We start from the raw sequence: 16,707 nt of genomic DNA on the forward strand, positions 1-16,707 counted from the left end.
ATGTGTCGGAACACGCAGACTCTGAAACAAGACGGGCACAGCAGGGTGCAGAGGAGATTGAGACGAGGTTTAAGGTAAAAGAGTGTGAGAAAATTAAAAACAATAGAACAGTGCAACCTGCATTTGAAGCAATAAAGAGCAAAATCAATAGAAACAAATCTGAGAAACACCCCAAGAAGAAAGCGGGGGGGGGGGGGGGGAGTAAAAGGAAAAAAAAAAGTTGCAAAGGAAAAGAGCTACCATCAGTGACTATTAGAGCCTCTTGAAAAATGCAGGCAGCAAAAGGACCTGCAAGAGATGGAGCCCTAACGCAATTTAAAAACCTCCAGCTTGGAGTGGACGAGCAATGAGGTCCTGCTGTAGAGCACAGGGAACTCTATCCAGTCATCTGCGATGGAACACGACAGAGGGTGATGTGAGAAAAAGAACACTGTAAATCAACTCTAATAGAAAAAATCAAAATCTTAATTAAAAAAAAAACCCTCCAATTTAAAGAAATCATTTCTGCAGTTCCCCTTGTGGCTCTGTGGTAATGAACCTGACTAGTATCCAAGAGGATGCAGGTTCCATCCCCGACCCCGATCGGTGGGTTAAGGATCCCGTGTTGCCCTGTGCTGCAACAGAGGTCACAGATGTGGCTCGGATCCCACATTGCTGTGGCTGTGGTGTAGGCTGGTAGCTGCAGCTCTGATTTGACCCCTAGCCTGAGAACTTCCATATGTGGCAGATGCAGCCCTAACAAGCAAAGGAAAAAAAAAAAAAAAAAAAGGTTACCAGCCTATCAAAAGCAATAAAATGTAAAAGTAATAATAAAAAAAATCCTGAGACCACTAGTGAGAAAATGACCACGACAAACTGGGAAGGTTGCAGAAGGAAGGGGCTGAGGTGTCAGGTGTTACTCTCGGACGTGCCTTGAGGACCTGGATGCTGGAAGGTAACCTGACAGGGTCCAAGTGATAACGAAGTGGAGGCTTAAGACCCAGAGAGGTCATCAGCCCTCTGAGAAGGCAGTCCACGCACAGAAGGGAAGTCGGAAGCTGTAAAATGTATCATTCACACACACTGCGTGGAAACGTTAAGCTGTACTAGCCAATGACGCAATGAATCCCAATTAAGACTTTCGAAAGTGGAAAAGGTAAATTTGAGAAAAAAAAAAAAAAATGAGCGGAGTACTCTGAATCAAAATTAAGTGTGTAGAATGAAGTCTAAATAATTGCTGTATTCACGTACGCTGCCATGACAAAAAGTCGGAAAAGTTCTGGAAGAGTTCAAAGGGTAAAATATCCAGCCCCTGCAATCCTAGATCGAATGAATTTTCTGGAAATTGTATGACGGAAGTATACCCAATGTGTTGCCTATTTTTAATAAGGGTAGTTTAGGTACCATAATCCTTTTGAGTTTGATCAAGTATATATTTCTGGGGATAAAACCCTGAAGGGTAATAACTAGTAATCATCAATTAAAAACAGACAGTATAACTTGCAAATTTCTGGACATACCTGGATGGACACACTCACACAAATAAACAAAATGCAGCTCATCTGTGAAGCATGAAATAGAAATGGCACCAACAAAAATTAGAAATATCTCTAACGGGAGGTATAAATAGTACATGCCCCATAGTCCCTTAGTTCATAATCTGGTTTGCCCTTACCTCTTCCCTATTATATGTCTGAGTTTCTCAAACTCTCTTCTTTTCTTAGTGCCAATTAGTAGAATTTCACCAATGGACCTCCTAATGCTCAGAGAATGAAATCCAGGCACCACAAAAAGCAAGTATCCCCTCCTTCCCTCGCAGCTGCAAAGAAAGGCAGATGGCACTATAAGCCAGAAGTATTTTGTAAGAACATCTTTGCTGTGCTTTATTGTTTTATCATAACAGGGAATCTTATAAGAGACCGGAACTTTAGCAACTGTGGCTGCATCTTAGGAAAACGACCTATAATTAATACTGTTAAGTGTATAATTTTGATTGTCTTCTTTAATAATATGTCACTCTTGTAATATTCTAATAGCTATTTTGGAGTTCCCAAATGATACAAATATTGAAAGAATTTTGTTAAATCAGAAAAAATACCAACACTCTCCTCTCACATGCATCAAGGTGATAAAAAGTGTAACTCTTTTCTAGAGTTTGCAGGTCTTGTCTCATTTATATTAATATGTAATATCAATCGCCAGTGATTCAACCAAAAGGAAAGCTGAGAGCCAAGGTCTGTGGCTCCAAACTGACCCCTAAATATGAACCAGCAAAACAGAGCGGGTGCATTAACTCACTTTTGGGTCCTGCTGGGGAACCAGCCCTACTGTATCTCTTAAAAGTGCTGCTAAAATGAGGACCTTGGCTGAAAATTTCCAAAGCCATTCAGAAATCAGTCACATTGCTGTATAAAACAATGAAATATCAGAAAAGGAATACAAAAATACAATACCTTTTAAAATTGCCACCCCAAAAATCAAATACCTGGGAATACACCTGGCAAGGAGGTTAAGGACTTATATGCTGAGAACTATAAAACATTCATCGAGGAAATGAAAGAAGATGTAAAAAAAATGGAAAGATATTCCACCCTCCTGGGTTGGAAAAATTAATATTGTAAAAATGGTCATATTATCCAAAGCAATCTACAGATTCAATGCAATCCCTATCAAATTACCCATGACATTTTTCACAGAACTACAACGAACAATCCAAAAATTTATATGGAACCACAAAAGACCCAGAATTGCCAAAGCAATTCTGAGGGACAAAAACCAAGCAGGAGGCATAACTCTCCCAGACGTCAGGCAATAGTACAAAGCCACAGTCATCAAGAGAGTGTGGTACTGGTACCAAAACAGACATATAGACCTATGGAACAGAAGAGAGAACCCAGAAATAAACCCTGACACCTATGGTCAATTAATCTTTGACAAGGGAGGCAAGAACGGAAAATGGGAAAAGGACAGTCTTTTCAGCAAGGATTGCTGGGAAACCTGGACAGCTGCATGCAAAGCAATGAAACCAGAACACACCCTCACACCATGCACCAAAATAAACTCCAAATGGCTGAAAGACTTAAATAGAAGACAAGACACCAACAAACTCGTGGAAGAGAACATAGGCAAAACATTCTCTGACATCAACCTTCAAATGTTTTCTCGGGTCAGTCTCCCAAAGGAACAGAAATAAGAGCAAAAATAAACTAATGGGACCTCATCAAACTGACAGGCTTTTGCACAGGAAAGGAAACCAAAAAGAAAACAGAAAGACAACTTACAGAAGGGGAGAAAATCATTTCAAACAATGCAACTGACAAGGGCTTAAGCTCTAGAATATAGAAACAGCTTATACAACTCAACAGCAAAAAAGCCAACAACCCAATTCAAAAATGGGCAAAAGACCTGAATAGACATATCTCCAAGGAAGATATACAGATGGCCAACAAGCACATGAAAAAAATGCTCAACATCCCTGATTATTAGAGAAATGCAAATCAAAACTACCATGAGATACCACCTCACACTTGTCAGAATGGCCATCATTAATAAGTCCACAAATAACGAATGCTGGAGGGGGTGTGGAGAAAAGGGAACCCTCCCACACTGTTAGTGGGAATGTAAGCTGGTACAACCACTATGGAGAACAGTATGGAGGTACCTTATAAATCTATACATAGAACTACCATATGACCCTGCCATGCCACTCTTGGGCATCTATCCGGACAAAACTCTCCTTGAAAAAGACACATGCACCCACATGTTCATTGCAGCACTATTCACAATAGCCAAGACATAGAATCTACCCAAATGTCCACTGAAGGATGACTGGATTAGGAAGATGTGGTGTATACACACAATGGAATATTGCTCAGCCCTAAAAAAGAACAAAATGATGCCATTTGCAGCAACATGGATGGAACTAGAGACTCTCATGCTGAGTGAAGTAAGTCAGAAAGAGACAAATACCAATGATATTATGTATATCTGGAATCTAATATATGGCACAAATGAACCTTTCCACAGAAAAGAAAATTTTGGACTTGGAGAATAGACGTGTGGTTGCCAAAGGGGAGGGGAAGGGAGTGGGATGGATGGGGAGCTCAGGGTTAATAGATGCAAACTACTGCTTTTGGAATGGATTAGCAGTGAGATCCTGCTGTGTAGCACTGGGAACTCTGTCTAGTCACGTACAATGGAGCCTGTCAATGTGAGAAAAAAAGAATCTATACATGAATGTGTAACTGGGTCACCACGCTGTACAGTAGAAAAAAATTATATTGGGGAACTAACAATAAAAAAGATTAAAGAAAGAAAAATTTCCAAAGCCTGTTCAAAAAAGGTACATTATAATTTTTACTTTTTTGCTGTTCTTATTTTTTTGGGGGGGCAGGGGCACACCTGCAGCAAATGGAGATGCCCAGCCTACAGTGGACTAGGAGCTATAGCCTCAGGCCTACACCACAGCCGCAGCAATGCCAGATCTGAGCCGCATCTGCAAACTACACCACAGGTCACGGCAATGCTGGATCCTTAACCCATGGAGTGAGGCCAGGGATGGAACCCTCATCCTCACGGATCCTAGTTGGGTTCGTTTCCACTGAGCCCCCGTGGAACCCCCTGCTGTACTTACCGACTGCTTTTCCATTGGTCCAGAAAGTGGTCCTCAGTGCGGCTGACTCAGAGGAAGGAATCCACGTTCCCCCAACGAGTATCTCGGCTCCAGAGGTGTCTGGGTGAATTCTGTCTGATTCACGGTGCCGTGGCCTTCTTCACGAGATGAGGCCCAGCGGAGTAAGCTCTCTGCGGCTAGAATCAGAAAACTGCCACGCCAGCAGGTATGACCCAAGAAAGCTGCCGTCCCTCAGGAATGAAGGGCTGCCCGGAGGATGAGCTCTCTGGGAGCTGAGAACAGCTGTCTGAACATATTTTCTTTTCTAAAAAGGCCTACTGTTCAATTTTCAGGTTGCCCAAAAATTTTTTTTTTTTTTTTTTGAACGTGAGATTATTTTTCTGATATGGACTAGAAATTGAGGTTTGGCAGAATGGAGCTGTGGCTAAAGCAGTGTAGTTGGGAGCTCTTGTTGTGGCTCAGGGGTCACGAATCCCACTGGTGTCCATGCGGACGCGGATTTGATCCCTGGCCTCGCTCAGTGGGTTAAGGATCCGGCAGGGCCATGAGCTGCGGTGTAGGTTGCAGATGCAGCTCTGATCCCACACGGCTGTGGCCGTGCTGCAGGCCAGCACCTGCAGCTCCAAACTGACCCCTAGTCTGGGAGACTTCCAAATGCCGCAGGTGTTTCCCTAAAACAAACAAACAAACTAAACCCATAAAGCAGTGTGGTTGCAGTTGTTGTCTGCTTCCCATGAATGGGTCACAGGCACTCCAAGTGACAGAAGAACGGTGGTCGCAAGAGAGAGAACACGTGCCTGCACAGGCCTGCTCCAAAGCAAGGGAAATCACTGGAGAAGTCAACGTGGTCTATTAGTTGAGACTTAAAATGGCTGCGGAACTTCTTCCTGATTTTACTATCGTGAGAAAAGAGATGCACTTTTTTTTGGACCACAGAAAGCTTTGCATTTCTTTAACAATGAGTCTAAATGAAAGAATTTCCTACATCTCTTACAGTTCCTTTACAGGTCCAGCAATTCTTTCCTATATCAGCATTTTAAAGGATATAAGTATAAACCTGGGTATATAATTTAACCAAGTAAAATAAAGGATCAACACCTTTAGATCTTGGACTCACCTAACACTGCAAACACGATGCTGTCTGGGTCACGTTTTGAGTATATGCTGTTTCGCTATGTTCTTAGATACCAACGGCAATTATCCTATCCTTAATGTTAACTTAAGGATAACATTTCTTAAACCTATTCATTGATTTTGGAAGCCTTCGAGTAATGTCATAGTTAAAAAATTCGTAATTTGTGTTTATCTAAAGAAATGGAACTGCAAAGAGAGAGGAAGTGAGTTACATCCTTAGGATAATGTTACCACTTCCTCCTCATATTATTCAAGTTAAGACAGCAAAATCAATGCATTATTTTATATTCCATATTATTTATGTTTAAAAAGTTAGGGCTTAAACCTTTAAATGATACTTCATTTAAACCTTATCTGGTACAATTATGAAGCTGTGATATACACCTATCAAGGTTTATTAAAGTTGGTGCAGGGGGATTTTTGTAAGAAAGCAGACAGACCTAGTAGTTCAGTTTTCAAGTCAAGCCTCCGCTTGATGGATCACCTGTACAGGTGGCAGAACATCTGGTTTCAAAGCCTCTCCTCTTCCTTTCCAAGGTTTGGGCATCTTTACCATGGCCACTGTGCCTTTGCACACGTAATGACTGCAAACGATTCTAATAAACCCCAAGAGCGCCTCACTCCTGGAAGAGCACACCTTTCTGCTAAACCACAGGCTCTCTGCCTGTTAGAAGGCATTTTCTTCTGGTCGATACAAGAGCCACGGCTGGGGACCTTTGCCATTTTCAAGCACCTCCCTCTTACCTTCAGCAACGGCTCTGTTTCTTCTGGCAGCTGTTCTAGATGCTCCCTTTCTGGAAGGTTAGTCTTCTGACTCACGACCTTTGAAGATCTAAGGACACCATTTCAGTATCCTTCAGGTGGCTGTTTGGTGGCGCCAAAGACCGCCCCCCCACCTTGCTCAGGAGCCCACAGTGGCAGAGCACAGGCCAACTGAGCAAGGGCTCCAGGCACAATGAGACACTGACAGCATATGCCCGAGGTTTGTTTTTTGTTTTTTTTTCCCATGCTATTTGCTCAGCATATTTTAAAGCCCCCTTATTATCAGGCCCACAGTGTGGAAAACATTATCAAGACAAGGAGCCTAGATCCTCCTTCTCTTTTTGAGGGAAACCTTTAGGAAATATCTCAGGGAAAGTCGGCGATTGCATGTACCTTTCCAATAGGCTTGTGTACAAGGATTGAGAGGAGTCACTCAGCAATTTAAAACTTCTAAAAACACTTTATTTCTAAATTTGCTAAGTCCCTACAGAAACTGGGGACTCTCTTTTGTGGAGCAGACTGGCAAAGACCCACTAACCCATCCTCACTGTCTATCCGGAGGGAGAGAGCATCAAAACGCCAGGCTGCACGCGACACTCGCCAGGACCCACGCCCAAGCCAGACGGACGTGGCCATGGGAGCCGTCCGCTGCTCTCCTAACAGGTGGTCTCAAGGAACATAAAACTGGAGCTTTTCCCACGTGAAAGGTTACTATGCTTATGAGACGACTGATTCCTCCCCAGCGGCCCCCGACACCGGGAGAAGCCCCAGTTCTACCTAACAAAGCATTAGATTATTATAGAGCTCTGATGACTCTGCCACCAAAATACTCTATCCACTGGTGTAAGAGTCCTGCCCACTGGCTCCCGCTGTCAGAAATCACTTTTCCCTCCATTTAGCAGCTCTTTGCTACAATACGTTTATGATTAGACAGAGGAACCAATGACCTCCTTCTCACGTGGCTTCAAGGCTTCAGGTTACCAAAAAAATCCCTGAAAATATCCCAAAACTAATTCATAGCTGGGAGAACCAATACCCCAAGCTGGCCTGCTGACAACGGAACGCAACACATGGTCAAGAATTACCCAACAGCTTTCCAGACATGCTGTGAGCTCCATCCTGTAAAAACTGATGAGACTAAGAATTCCCAGTCGTGGTACCAAAACAGGCATATGGGTCAATGCAACAGAATAGGGAGCCCAGAAATACACCCACACACCTATGGTCAATCAATCTGCAGCAAAGGAGGCAAGAGTTTCTGGGAAAGCTGGAAGGAGGCCTACAAATCAATGGAACTAGGACATGCCCTCACACCACGCACAAAAATAACCTCAAAATGGCTTAAAGACTTAAACCTAAGACAAGACACCATCAAACTCCCAGAAGAGAACACAGGCAAAACATTCTCTGACATCAACCTTACAAATGTTTTCTTAGGTCCATTTCCCAAGGCAATAGAAATAAAAACAAAAATAAATAAATGGGACCTGATCAAATCTACGAGCTTTGGCACAGCAAAGGAAACCACAAAGTAAGCAGACAACCTACGGAAGGAGAGAAAATAGTTGCCAGTGATGCAACTGACAAGGACTTAATCTCCAAAATATACGAACAACTCAACAACAACAACAAACAATCGAAAAATGGGCAGAAGATCTAAACAGACCTTTCTCCAGAGAAGACAGATGGATGGCCAACAGGCACATCACTAATTACTAGATAAATACAAATTAAAACTACAATGAGGCCCCACCTCACACTGGTCAGAATGGCCATCATTAATTAGTAAGTCTATAAATAACAAACGCTGAAGAGGGTGTGGAGAAGAGGGAACCCTCCTACACTGTGGGTGGCAACGTAAATTGGGACAATCACTGTGGAAAACAGTGTGGAGCTTCCTCAGAAAACTAAATATAGAACTGCCATATGATCTAGCAATCCCACTCCTGGGCAAACATCTGGACAAAAGTATAATTCAAAAAGACACATGCACCTGCATGTTCACTGCAGCACTATTCACAATAGCCAAGAAATGGAAACCACCTAAATGTCCATGGACAGATGAATGGGTTAAGAAGATGTGGTATATATACACAGTGGAATACTACTCAGCCATAAAAAAGAACAAAATAATGCTATTTGCAGCAACATGGAAGTAACTAGAGATTCTCATACTCTGTCTCTTTCTGACTCAAGTGAAGTGAGTCAGAAGGAGAAAGACAAATACTACATGATATCAGCTATATGTGGAATCTAAATGATACGCCCACTCTCTTGGGATAGAATACGATGGAAGATAAAGTGAATATATATATATATATATATATATATATATGTATGTATCACTGAGTCACTTTGCTGCACAGCAGAAATTGGCACAACACTGTAAATCAATTATACTTTAACCAACAAAAAAGGGAAAAAAATTCCCAGTAGTAATAGAATGCACATGCCTACTGTCAGAAAGATCTTGTTTCAGATTTTTCTTGATGTTTTCTACATATAATACACGTCCCACAAATACAGGCCCGCCTTGGCCCGTCATGTGTCAGGGGGCAGTCTCCCCACCCCCGAACTTCTAAGGTAAAACTCAATGCAACAACTTTGCTTTGCTTTTTGGGGTTGTGTTTATTCTGTGAGGAACTGATTTAAATGTCTTTCATTGGAAAATAAGATATTTCCTGAAACCTGTCACGCAACGTGGAGCCCAAGCATGACTGCTCATCTCCTCTCTTCCACAGAGAAGGAGAACCAGGCCCTTCGAGAGCGGGTAACGGCGAGCAAGCCCTTTGGCAGCTACTACACGGTCCTTCCTCAGCTCTGTGCACTGGTCACCGAGCTGCAATTACAAGGTGAGGGGATTCATTAACAAAAAGTAAGTAAAACCGAGCCTGCCTTAGCACTGCCCCCAGCTGCCGTTAGTGTATTCTTTTCTGTCAGAATCCAGAGATACAACGAATACACCTATTCCTGCATTGAAATATGAAAAAATATTAAACATCTATAAATTCTGGGTCTGCCCCCATTTTTCCCCCAGATTCGGAAGATGGAGACACAGAGAACTAGACAACGGGGCGGGGGTGTCTTCAGTGGCGGGGGGCGGGGGCTTGGAATCCTATCACGAGCAAATGCATCTGAACCTTCTCATGCCTGCTCGCCCACGTCGGGAAAGCAGATTTAAGCCGGCCCCTCAAGCCCAGGCTCTGAGTCTATTTGGACAGACAAAAGGTTCAGTTATAAACACACACACACACACACAGAAATGCATGACCCACCTCAGGTTCTGCAGTTTACAGTCTGGGTGTCTCAAGGCTTCACATAATGACTTGACTCCATTATCCCCTATTTCACTCCCTTTCAGGTCGAGATGGGTCGGATTCTGACTGTGAGCCAGAGAACGAGAGATGGCCCGACAAGCCTCAGGGAAACTGATAAATCTCAACCTTCAGAAGAAAAACACACAGGAGGGATTACAAATCATTTCTGTCCCTGGTTACAACCTCCCTTTCCCAACTCTTAGACACCATCTAAATAGCCCTGCCGGGAGTTTCCATCATGGCTCAGTGGTTAACGAATCCGACTAGGAACCATGAGGTTGCGGGTTCAACCCCTGGCCTTGCTCAGTGGGTTAAGGATCCGGCGTTGCCGTGAGCTGTGGTGTAGGTCGCAGATGCGGCTCGGATCCCACACTGCTGTGGCTCTGGCATAGGCCGGTGGCTACAGCTCCGATTAGGCCCCGTAGCCTGGGAACCTCCATATGCCGCAGAAGCGCCCCTAGAAAAGGCAAAAAGACAAAAAATAAATACATAAATAAGTAAATAAATAGTCCTGTTGCTCTTATCTTACACTGGGTTTTGCATATTCCAGGTCAAGGTCATAAATTCAAGCTCAGGATGTGGCTTAGGGGAAAAAAAGGATTACAACTTAGATGTCCATTATGTTCTGACAACTGATATTCTCAACTGTTTTTCATCTGAAGGAAAAGAAGCTGTAACATCAGGGAAAAGCAGAAGAGGAGGTTTTGAACTCTTAGCCCCAGGAACGAGGACCAAAAATTATCGGGGCGATTCCAAATCCTGCAATTCCAAAATAAATTCGCGATATTAACCCTTGAAATAAGTCAATGTGCATTCATGTTAATATCAACTATTTGTGTGCATCATGAGCAGAAGACGTCATTGCAAAAGCACGCCCTGTCGTCGCGTGGACTTTGTTGGGTATACAGACAGCCCAAAGCAAAATGTGAAGTTCAATATGCCAATTTTTCTATTTTCCACCTCTAAACTCAGTCACTGTCAGTCACACCTGATTCTCCCCTAGTGCCTCTGCTGGGCCCAGATGCTCGCACTGCTCACTCACTGTTCGGAAGCCTCCCTGGGTGATGTCACCTCCCTCAGGTCAGTCCATCACTCGCCCTTCACCCTCACCCCCCTCCCATCCAGCCAAGCCAGATCAAGAGAGCAAAGCCCTTGCCCGTTTGGGGCACCAGCCATCACCTCAGTCAAAGTGCCTAATGCACTCACTGCATCGAAGCTAAAAGTACAGTGTCCCTGCTAAGGAGGCGCTTGAGCACGTCAGGCCGCACTCGGAGAAAGGCCGAGAGCTGCCTTCACGGAGTGACTCCCCCAAGAGACCCTTGATTCTAAAAGGGAAGACGTTTAACCCCAAGGAAGGCCCTGGCTATTGTCAGGATTGGGGTCGGTGGCCTTCGGTGAAGGGGGCCCATGGGGGAGACGAATGGGGGGGACGAAAGCCTTCTGAGCTCCCTCGCCATCGCAGATGGGCAGCCGCCTGCCACGCTGACACCCAAGACCAGACCCAGTCTCATTCCTTGAGCTCTCAGGTCAGACCTCACTAAGAACCCTGAGATTCGAAGGGAAATATTGCGGGGGAAGCCTGTTCCCCCCAGAAGAACACGAGTCTCCAGCGCTAACGCAACCGCATCTCGTTGCTGCTCAGCACTCCGTCCGTGTTCCTGGGCACCGTCGCCTTGGCCACAGGGCGGGCACAGAGGCGAGAGGAAACAGGAGGGTGTCGGCCGTGAGGATGTGGCTTAGGGGAAAAAAAGGATTACAACTTAGATGTCCATATGTTCTGACAACTGATATTCTCAACTGTTTTTCATCTGAAGGAAAAGAAGCTGTAACATCAGGGAAAAGCAGAAGAGGAGGTTTTGAACTCTTAGCCCCAGGAACGAGGACCAAAAATTATCGGGGCGATTCCAAATCCTGCAATTCCAAAAAATTCGCGATATTAACCCTTGAATAAGTCAATGTGCATTCATGTTAATATCAACTATTGTGTGCATCATGAGCAGAAGACGTCATTGCAAAAGCACGCCCTGTCGTCGCGTGGACTTTGTTGGGTATACAGACAGCCCAAAGCAAAATGTGAAGTTCAATATGCCAATTTTTCTATTTTCCACCTCTAAACTCAGTCACTGTCAGTCACACCTGATTCTCCCCTAGTGCCTCTGCTGGGCCCAGATGCTCGCACTGCTCACTCACTGTTCGGAAGCCTCCCTGGGTGATGTCACCTCCCTCAGGTCAGTCCATCACTCGCCCTTCACCCTCACCCCCCTCCCATTCCAGCCAAGCCAGATCAAGAGAGCAAAGCCCTTGCCCGTTTGGGGGCACCAGCCATCACCTCAGTCAAAGTGCCTAATGCACTCACTGCATCGAAGCTAAAAGTACAGTGTCCCTGCTAAGGAGGCGCTTGAGCACGTCAGGCCGCACTCGGAGAAAGGCCGAGAGCTGCCTTCACGGAGTGACTCCCCCAAGAGACCCTTGATTCTAAAACGGGAAGACGTTTAACCCCAAGGAAGGCCCTGGCTATTGTCAGGATTGGGGTCGGTGGCCTTCGGTGAAGGGGGCCCATGGGGGAGACGAATGGGGGGGACGAAAGCCTTCTGAGCTCCCTCGCCATCGCAGATGGGCAGCCGCCTGCCACGCTGACACCCAAGACCAGACCCAGTCTCATTCCTTGAGCTCTCAGGTCAGACCTCACTAAGAACCCTGAGATTCGAAGGGAAATATTGCGGGGGAAGCCTGTTCCCCCCAGAAGAACACGAGTCTCCAGCGCTAACGCAACCGCATCTCGTTGCTGCTCAGCACTCCGTCCGTGTTCCTGGGCACCGTCAGGCCTTGGCCACACGGGCGGGCACAGAGGCGAGAGGAAACAGGAGGGTGTCGGCCGTGAGCAGAGCCACTGGACGCGAGAAAGAGACCTGTGATCAAACGCGTGTCAAACGGGGGTGGCATCTGGAATCAGATTGAGACTCAATAATTTCAAAAGGAAACGACATGTGCGGGCGAGGATGAAGAGCCGCTGGAACTGTCACATCCTGCAGGTGGGACTAGAAGAGGGTAAAAGCACTTGATGAACCGGTCGGCAGCTTCTCACAAAGGCCAACATTCATCTATGAGCAGACCGTTCCTAGGTATGAGCCCAAGAGATGAAAACATACATCCCACAAAAGAGGATTTGTTTAAGAATATGCAGAGAAACCTAATTCGTAAGAGCCCAAAACTGGAAACGGTCCAGGGGTCGATTAGCCAGAGGAGGAGGGAGCAAGCTGCAGTGGGTCAGGCCACGGAATGCAGTCAGCCTCTTAGGAGAAACAAACTACTGCAGGAGTCCCCTCATGACTCAGTGGGTCCTCAGATTCGATCCCTGGCCTCGTTCAGTGGGTTAAGCTTCTGGCGTTGCCATGAGCTGTGGAGCAGGGCACAATGGAGGCTCAGACTGGTGGTGCTGTGGCTGTGGTGTAGACTGGCAGCTGCAGCTCCGACTGGACCCCTAACCTGGGAACTTCCATATGCTGCAGGTGGGGCCCTACAGAGAAGAAAAATTAAAAAAAAAAAAAACTATTGAAACATGCAATACAATGAATACATTTTAAAAATATTTTGAGCCAAAGAAAATAGGCACAAAACATATAAACCGTATGAGTCAATCTAAATGTTTTTCAAGGACAGACAAAGCTACTCTACAGTGACAGAGATTAGAAAGCGGGTGTCTTTGGAACTGAACAGAGTGAGGGAGTGGATACGAAAGCAGCACAAGCGAGCTCCACAAGCTGATGGAGTTCTTTTCTCTCGGGTGCTGGGTATTGGTTACCTAGGTGTGTGCGACTCTCCAAACTCAATGAACTAAACACTTGATTTCTGTGCACCATATCGAATGGGGAAAAAAAAAAAAATAGCATGTCCCAGAACCTGTCTTTAAAAATGCTTTGTTGGGAGTTCCCTTCGTGGCTCAGCGGTTAACGAAATTGACTAGGAACCATGAGGTTGCGCGTTCGATCCCTGGCCTCGCTCGGTTAAGGATCCGGCATTGCCGTGAGCTGTGCTGTAGGTCGCAGATGTGGCTTGGATCTCATGTTGCTGTGGCTGTGGTGTAGGCCCGCAGCTGTAGCTCCGATTTGCCCCCTCACCTGGGAACCTCCACATGCCATGGGTGCGGCCCTCAAAAAACAAAAAGACAAAAAAAAATATAAATAGATAAATAAAAATGCTTTGTGGACCTGCCCAGAATGCCTTGGCTCTGTGTCCCTTTGTCTAGAAAATTCCTAAGCGAGCCTCGAAACCCAGGTCAGCCACTGCTCTGCTCTGCGCAGCCCTCACAGGACACGTTAGTTACGCTCCTTGTCCCCAGAGGCTTCCGCAGCTGGTGTTCTGCAGCGGATCCACACAGCGGATTTGAACTGTTTGCTGTGGGTTCCGTCTAGTGGTAGGAAGGGAGGGTGGCAGGTGGGACAGAGGAAGCGGGTGCCACCACTGCAGCTTCTCCCGCCACACTTACAGCCGCTTTTGCAGGTGAGAGCTTGGGCGCCTTAGCTCTTGACTGACAACCTGCACGGCCAGCTCGTCCAGGTTGCTGCGACTCAGGTCCAGCTCTCTCAGGTGCTCAGGGGTACGAAGCACAGACCAGAGGTCTTGCCACCCACGAGGACTGCGGCCACCAGCCCTTCGCCTAAATGTTTGGAAAAGGACAAGACCAACAAATGTGTTTGAGCCGAGGCGACTCTCAGAAGACGGCGCTCGCCCGAGGCCCGAGCCTGGGACCTCGTCCCCGGGTCAGCACCCCCAGGGTGTTATCTGAATGTCCCCTCAACACACAGGGGGCAACAGCCAGCGAGACCTCCCTTGAAAGGAAGAGACGCGGGAAGGACCAGAGCGAAGACCTGGAGGACCTCAAGAGACGACGTCAGGAAGAAAAGCAATACATGACCACAACGAGTAAGACCGGGCGCGGTGTGGACACTAGCAGGCGGCGGTGTAGACTGAGAACCGCAGGCTTTGCGCTCCATCACGGACTCGCTGTGCTGCTTCAAGTCTCCTCCGTCCTCCGAGCCCCGGGTTCCCTTCGTCTACAAGATGCAAACGGCATCTCCCTTCACAGGGTCGTGAGGGTCTGACCGTCAGTTCCAGCGGGCGCACAAAAGCACCGTGTGCATATTCTACAACGCCAGATAATGGGGTGATCAGGCACGTCGCAAGAGACTCCCTCCACCAGATAAAGGGTCATGAGGAATAAAACAGAAGGCAGTCTAGCTAAGCAGACGCTCTAGAATGGAACATTCCTGAATCCCAACTCCACCCCTCACTAAACTGGGCGGTTCTAGCCACATGACTAGCCTGCATGAGCCTCAGCTTCTTCATCTTAAAAAATGAAGATAACGGCCTGTTTCTTAGGATGACTGGAAGATTCAGTTCGTGCCTACAGAAAACGCTCAGCAAATGTTTCACTTTGTCAGTGCCAACACCCGGGAGCTACTATTCCTTCTGCTACAACATGAACACGCCTAGCATGTGCCGCCGCCTTACACAGACGAGCTACCGCAGGGCAGGAGACTTTTCCCTCCTGGTTCTGTGAACAGGCCTGTGAATCAAACCGACGAAAGACCCCGTCGGAGAAAAGCACACACATTTTATCAGCATGTGCACTGCAGGTACACAGGGGAGAAACTCCGTCTCGAAGAACTCAAAGGGGTGGGGTCTACAAACCCAATCCTGAGGGAAAGGCAGGGGAGAAAGGGCACTTACAGCCAAACAAGTGACTTTCTGGAAAGGCAGACGGGCCCCTAGGAGAATAGACGTGAGGTGCGATGCTGGTAACGTCTGAGTGTGGTGCCAACTTCCATCTCCAAGACCAGACGAGAGTTGCTCCGCGGATGGGACTGGGCCAGCCGAGCTCTTGGGAGAGGCTCTGCTTTTAGACACATAAGCGAGTTGAGGAACTCAAACGCCTTCTTCTGGAGAGGCTGCATAGTTCGAGGTGGCAGATACTGACGCCTTTCGTACTCAATACATACGGCTTCCCGTGCCTCCCTTAAACTGGAAGGCATGACATTGCAGAGAGGTGGTCTCTACATCACCGGGGCTTAACCTGGAGAAAACTAGGCAATACATCATCCGTTCAAACACGCAAGGGCTTACTACACCCCGATACCACGGGTAAAATGAGGAGCGAGACAGAGTCCTGCTCTTGCGGAGTTTACCGAGTAGTTACGTTGTAGAAAAGACATCACCTTAACGTCCCTTCGAAAACCCTGGGTTCTCGCCTCTCCTATCTTCACAGGGATGAGATGCCCTTACAACAGAGGGCAGGGGAAGGTGGCACGAAGACTGGCAATGCAGCGGCCAGGATGCTGTCCTAACACATCACGGCATAAAATACATTATAATGTCCTCTGGCCCATCAATAAAACCCTGAGGTCAGAATGAAGAAAACTGACGGAGGTGATTACTCACAACTCCTCAAGGACAGCAAAGGTCAGAGCATCCCCACCTACACTCCCTGCACCCACGGTCCAGAGACACATGAGACAAATGTTCTTCTAAGGGGAACAGGATCGTATGTAGCGGCCAAGGGACAGCCCAGGTAAAGCTGGGAAACCAAGGACGTGTAATAAGATGTGTGACCTCAGTCAAGCTCCACACCGTCTGGGTATCACAGCTTTTTCTAATAAACAAAATGGACTATCGAGAGCCTAAATGGGCTGGGACTTAAGACTGCTGGGTATGTGTGAAGCAAATGTGAGCCGTTATTTGATGTGTGTTTGAATCAATCATTGTACACTTACTTTCTAGGCAAACTTTTCAGCATCTCAGTCTTACGGTCTTTCTTTTTTAAGATGATAAATCAAGATACAGTTTTGAGCAGCATTCAATTGGATAACATGTTAAATATCCCAT

General features: G+C 46.4%; 1 protein-coding gene across 1 annotated transcript in view; it reads right to left on the reverse strand.

The window, feature by feature from the left end:
• The window catches only part of NLRP14 (NLR family pyrin domain containing 14), a 44,868-nt gene that overhangs the window by 18,416 nt on the left and 9,745 nt on the right, over positions 1 to 16,707 (reverse strand). The window contains 4 exon segments of the mRNA XM_047753285.1: positions 9,784 to 9,951; positions 14,312 to 14,586; positions 14,736 to 14,879; positions 15,648 to 15,846. Of these exon segments, the coding sequence (XP_047609241.1) occupies positions 9,784 to 9,951; positions 14,312 to 14,586; positions 14,736 to 14,879; positions 15,648 to 15,846 (786 nt within the window).

The sequence above is a fragment of the Phacochoerus africanus genome, chromosome 11 (assembly GCF_016906955.1).
Source record: "Phacochoerus africanus isolate WHEZ1 chromosome 11, ROS_Pafr_v1, whole genome shotgun sequence".
Classification (NCBI taxonomy): Eukaryota; Metazoa; Chordata; class Mammalia; order Artiodactyla; family Suidae; genus Phacochoerus; species Phacochoerus africanus.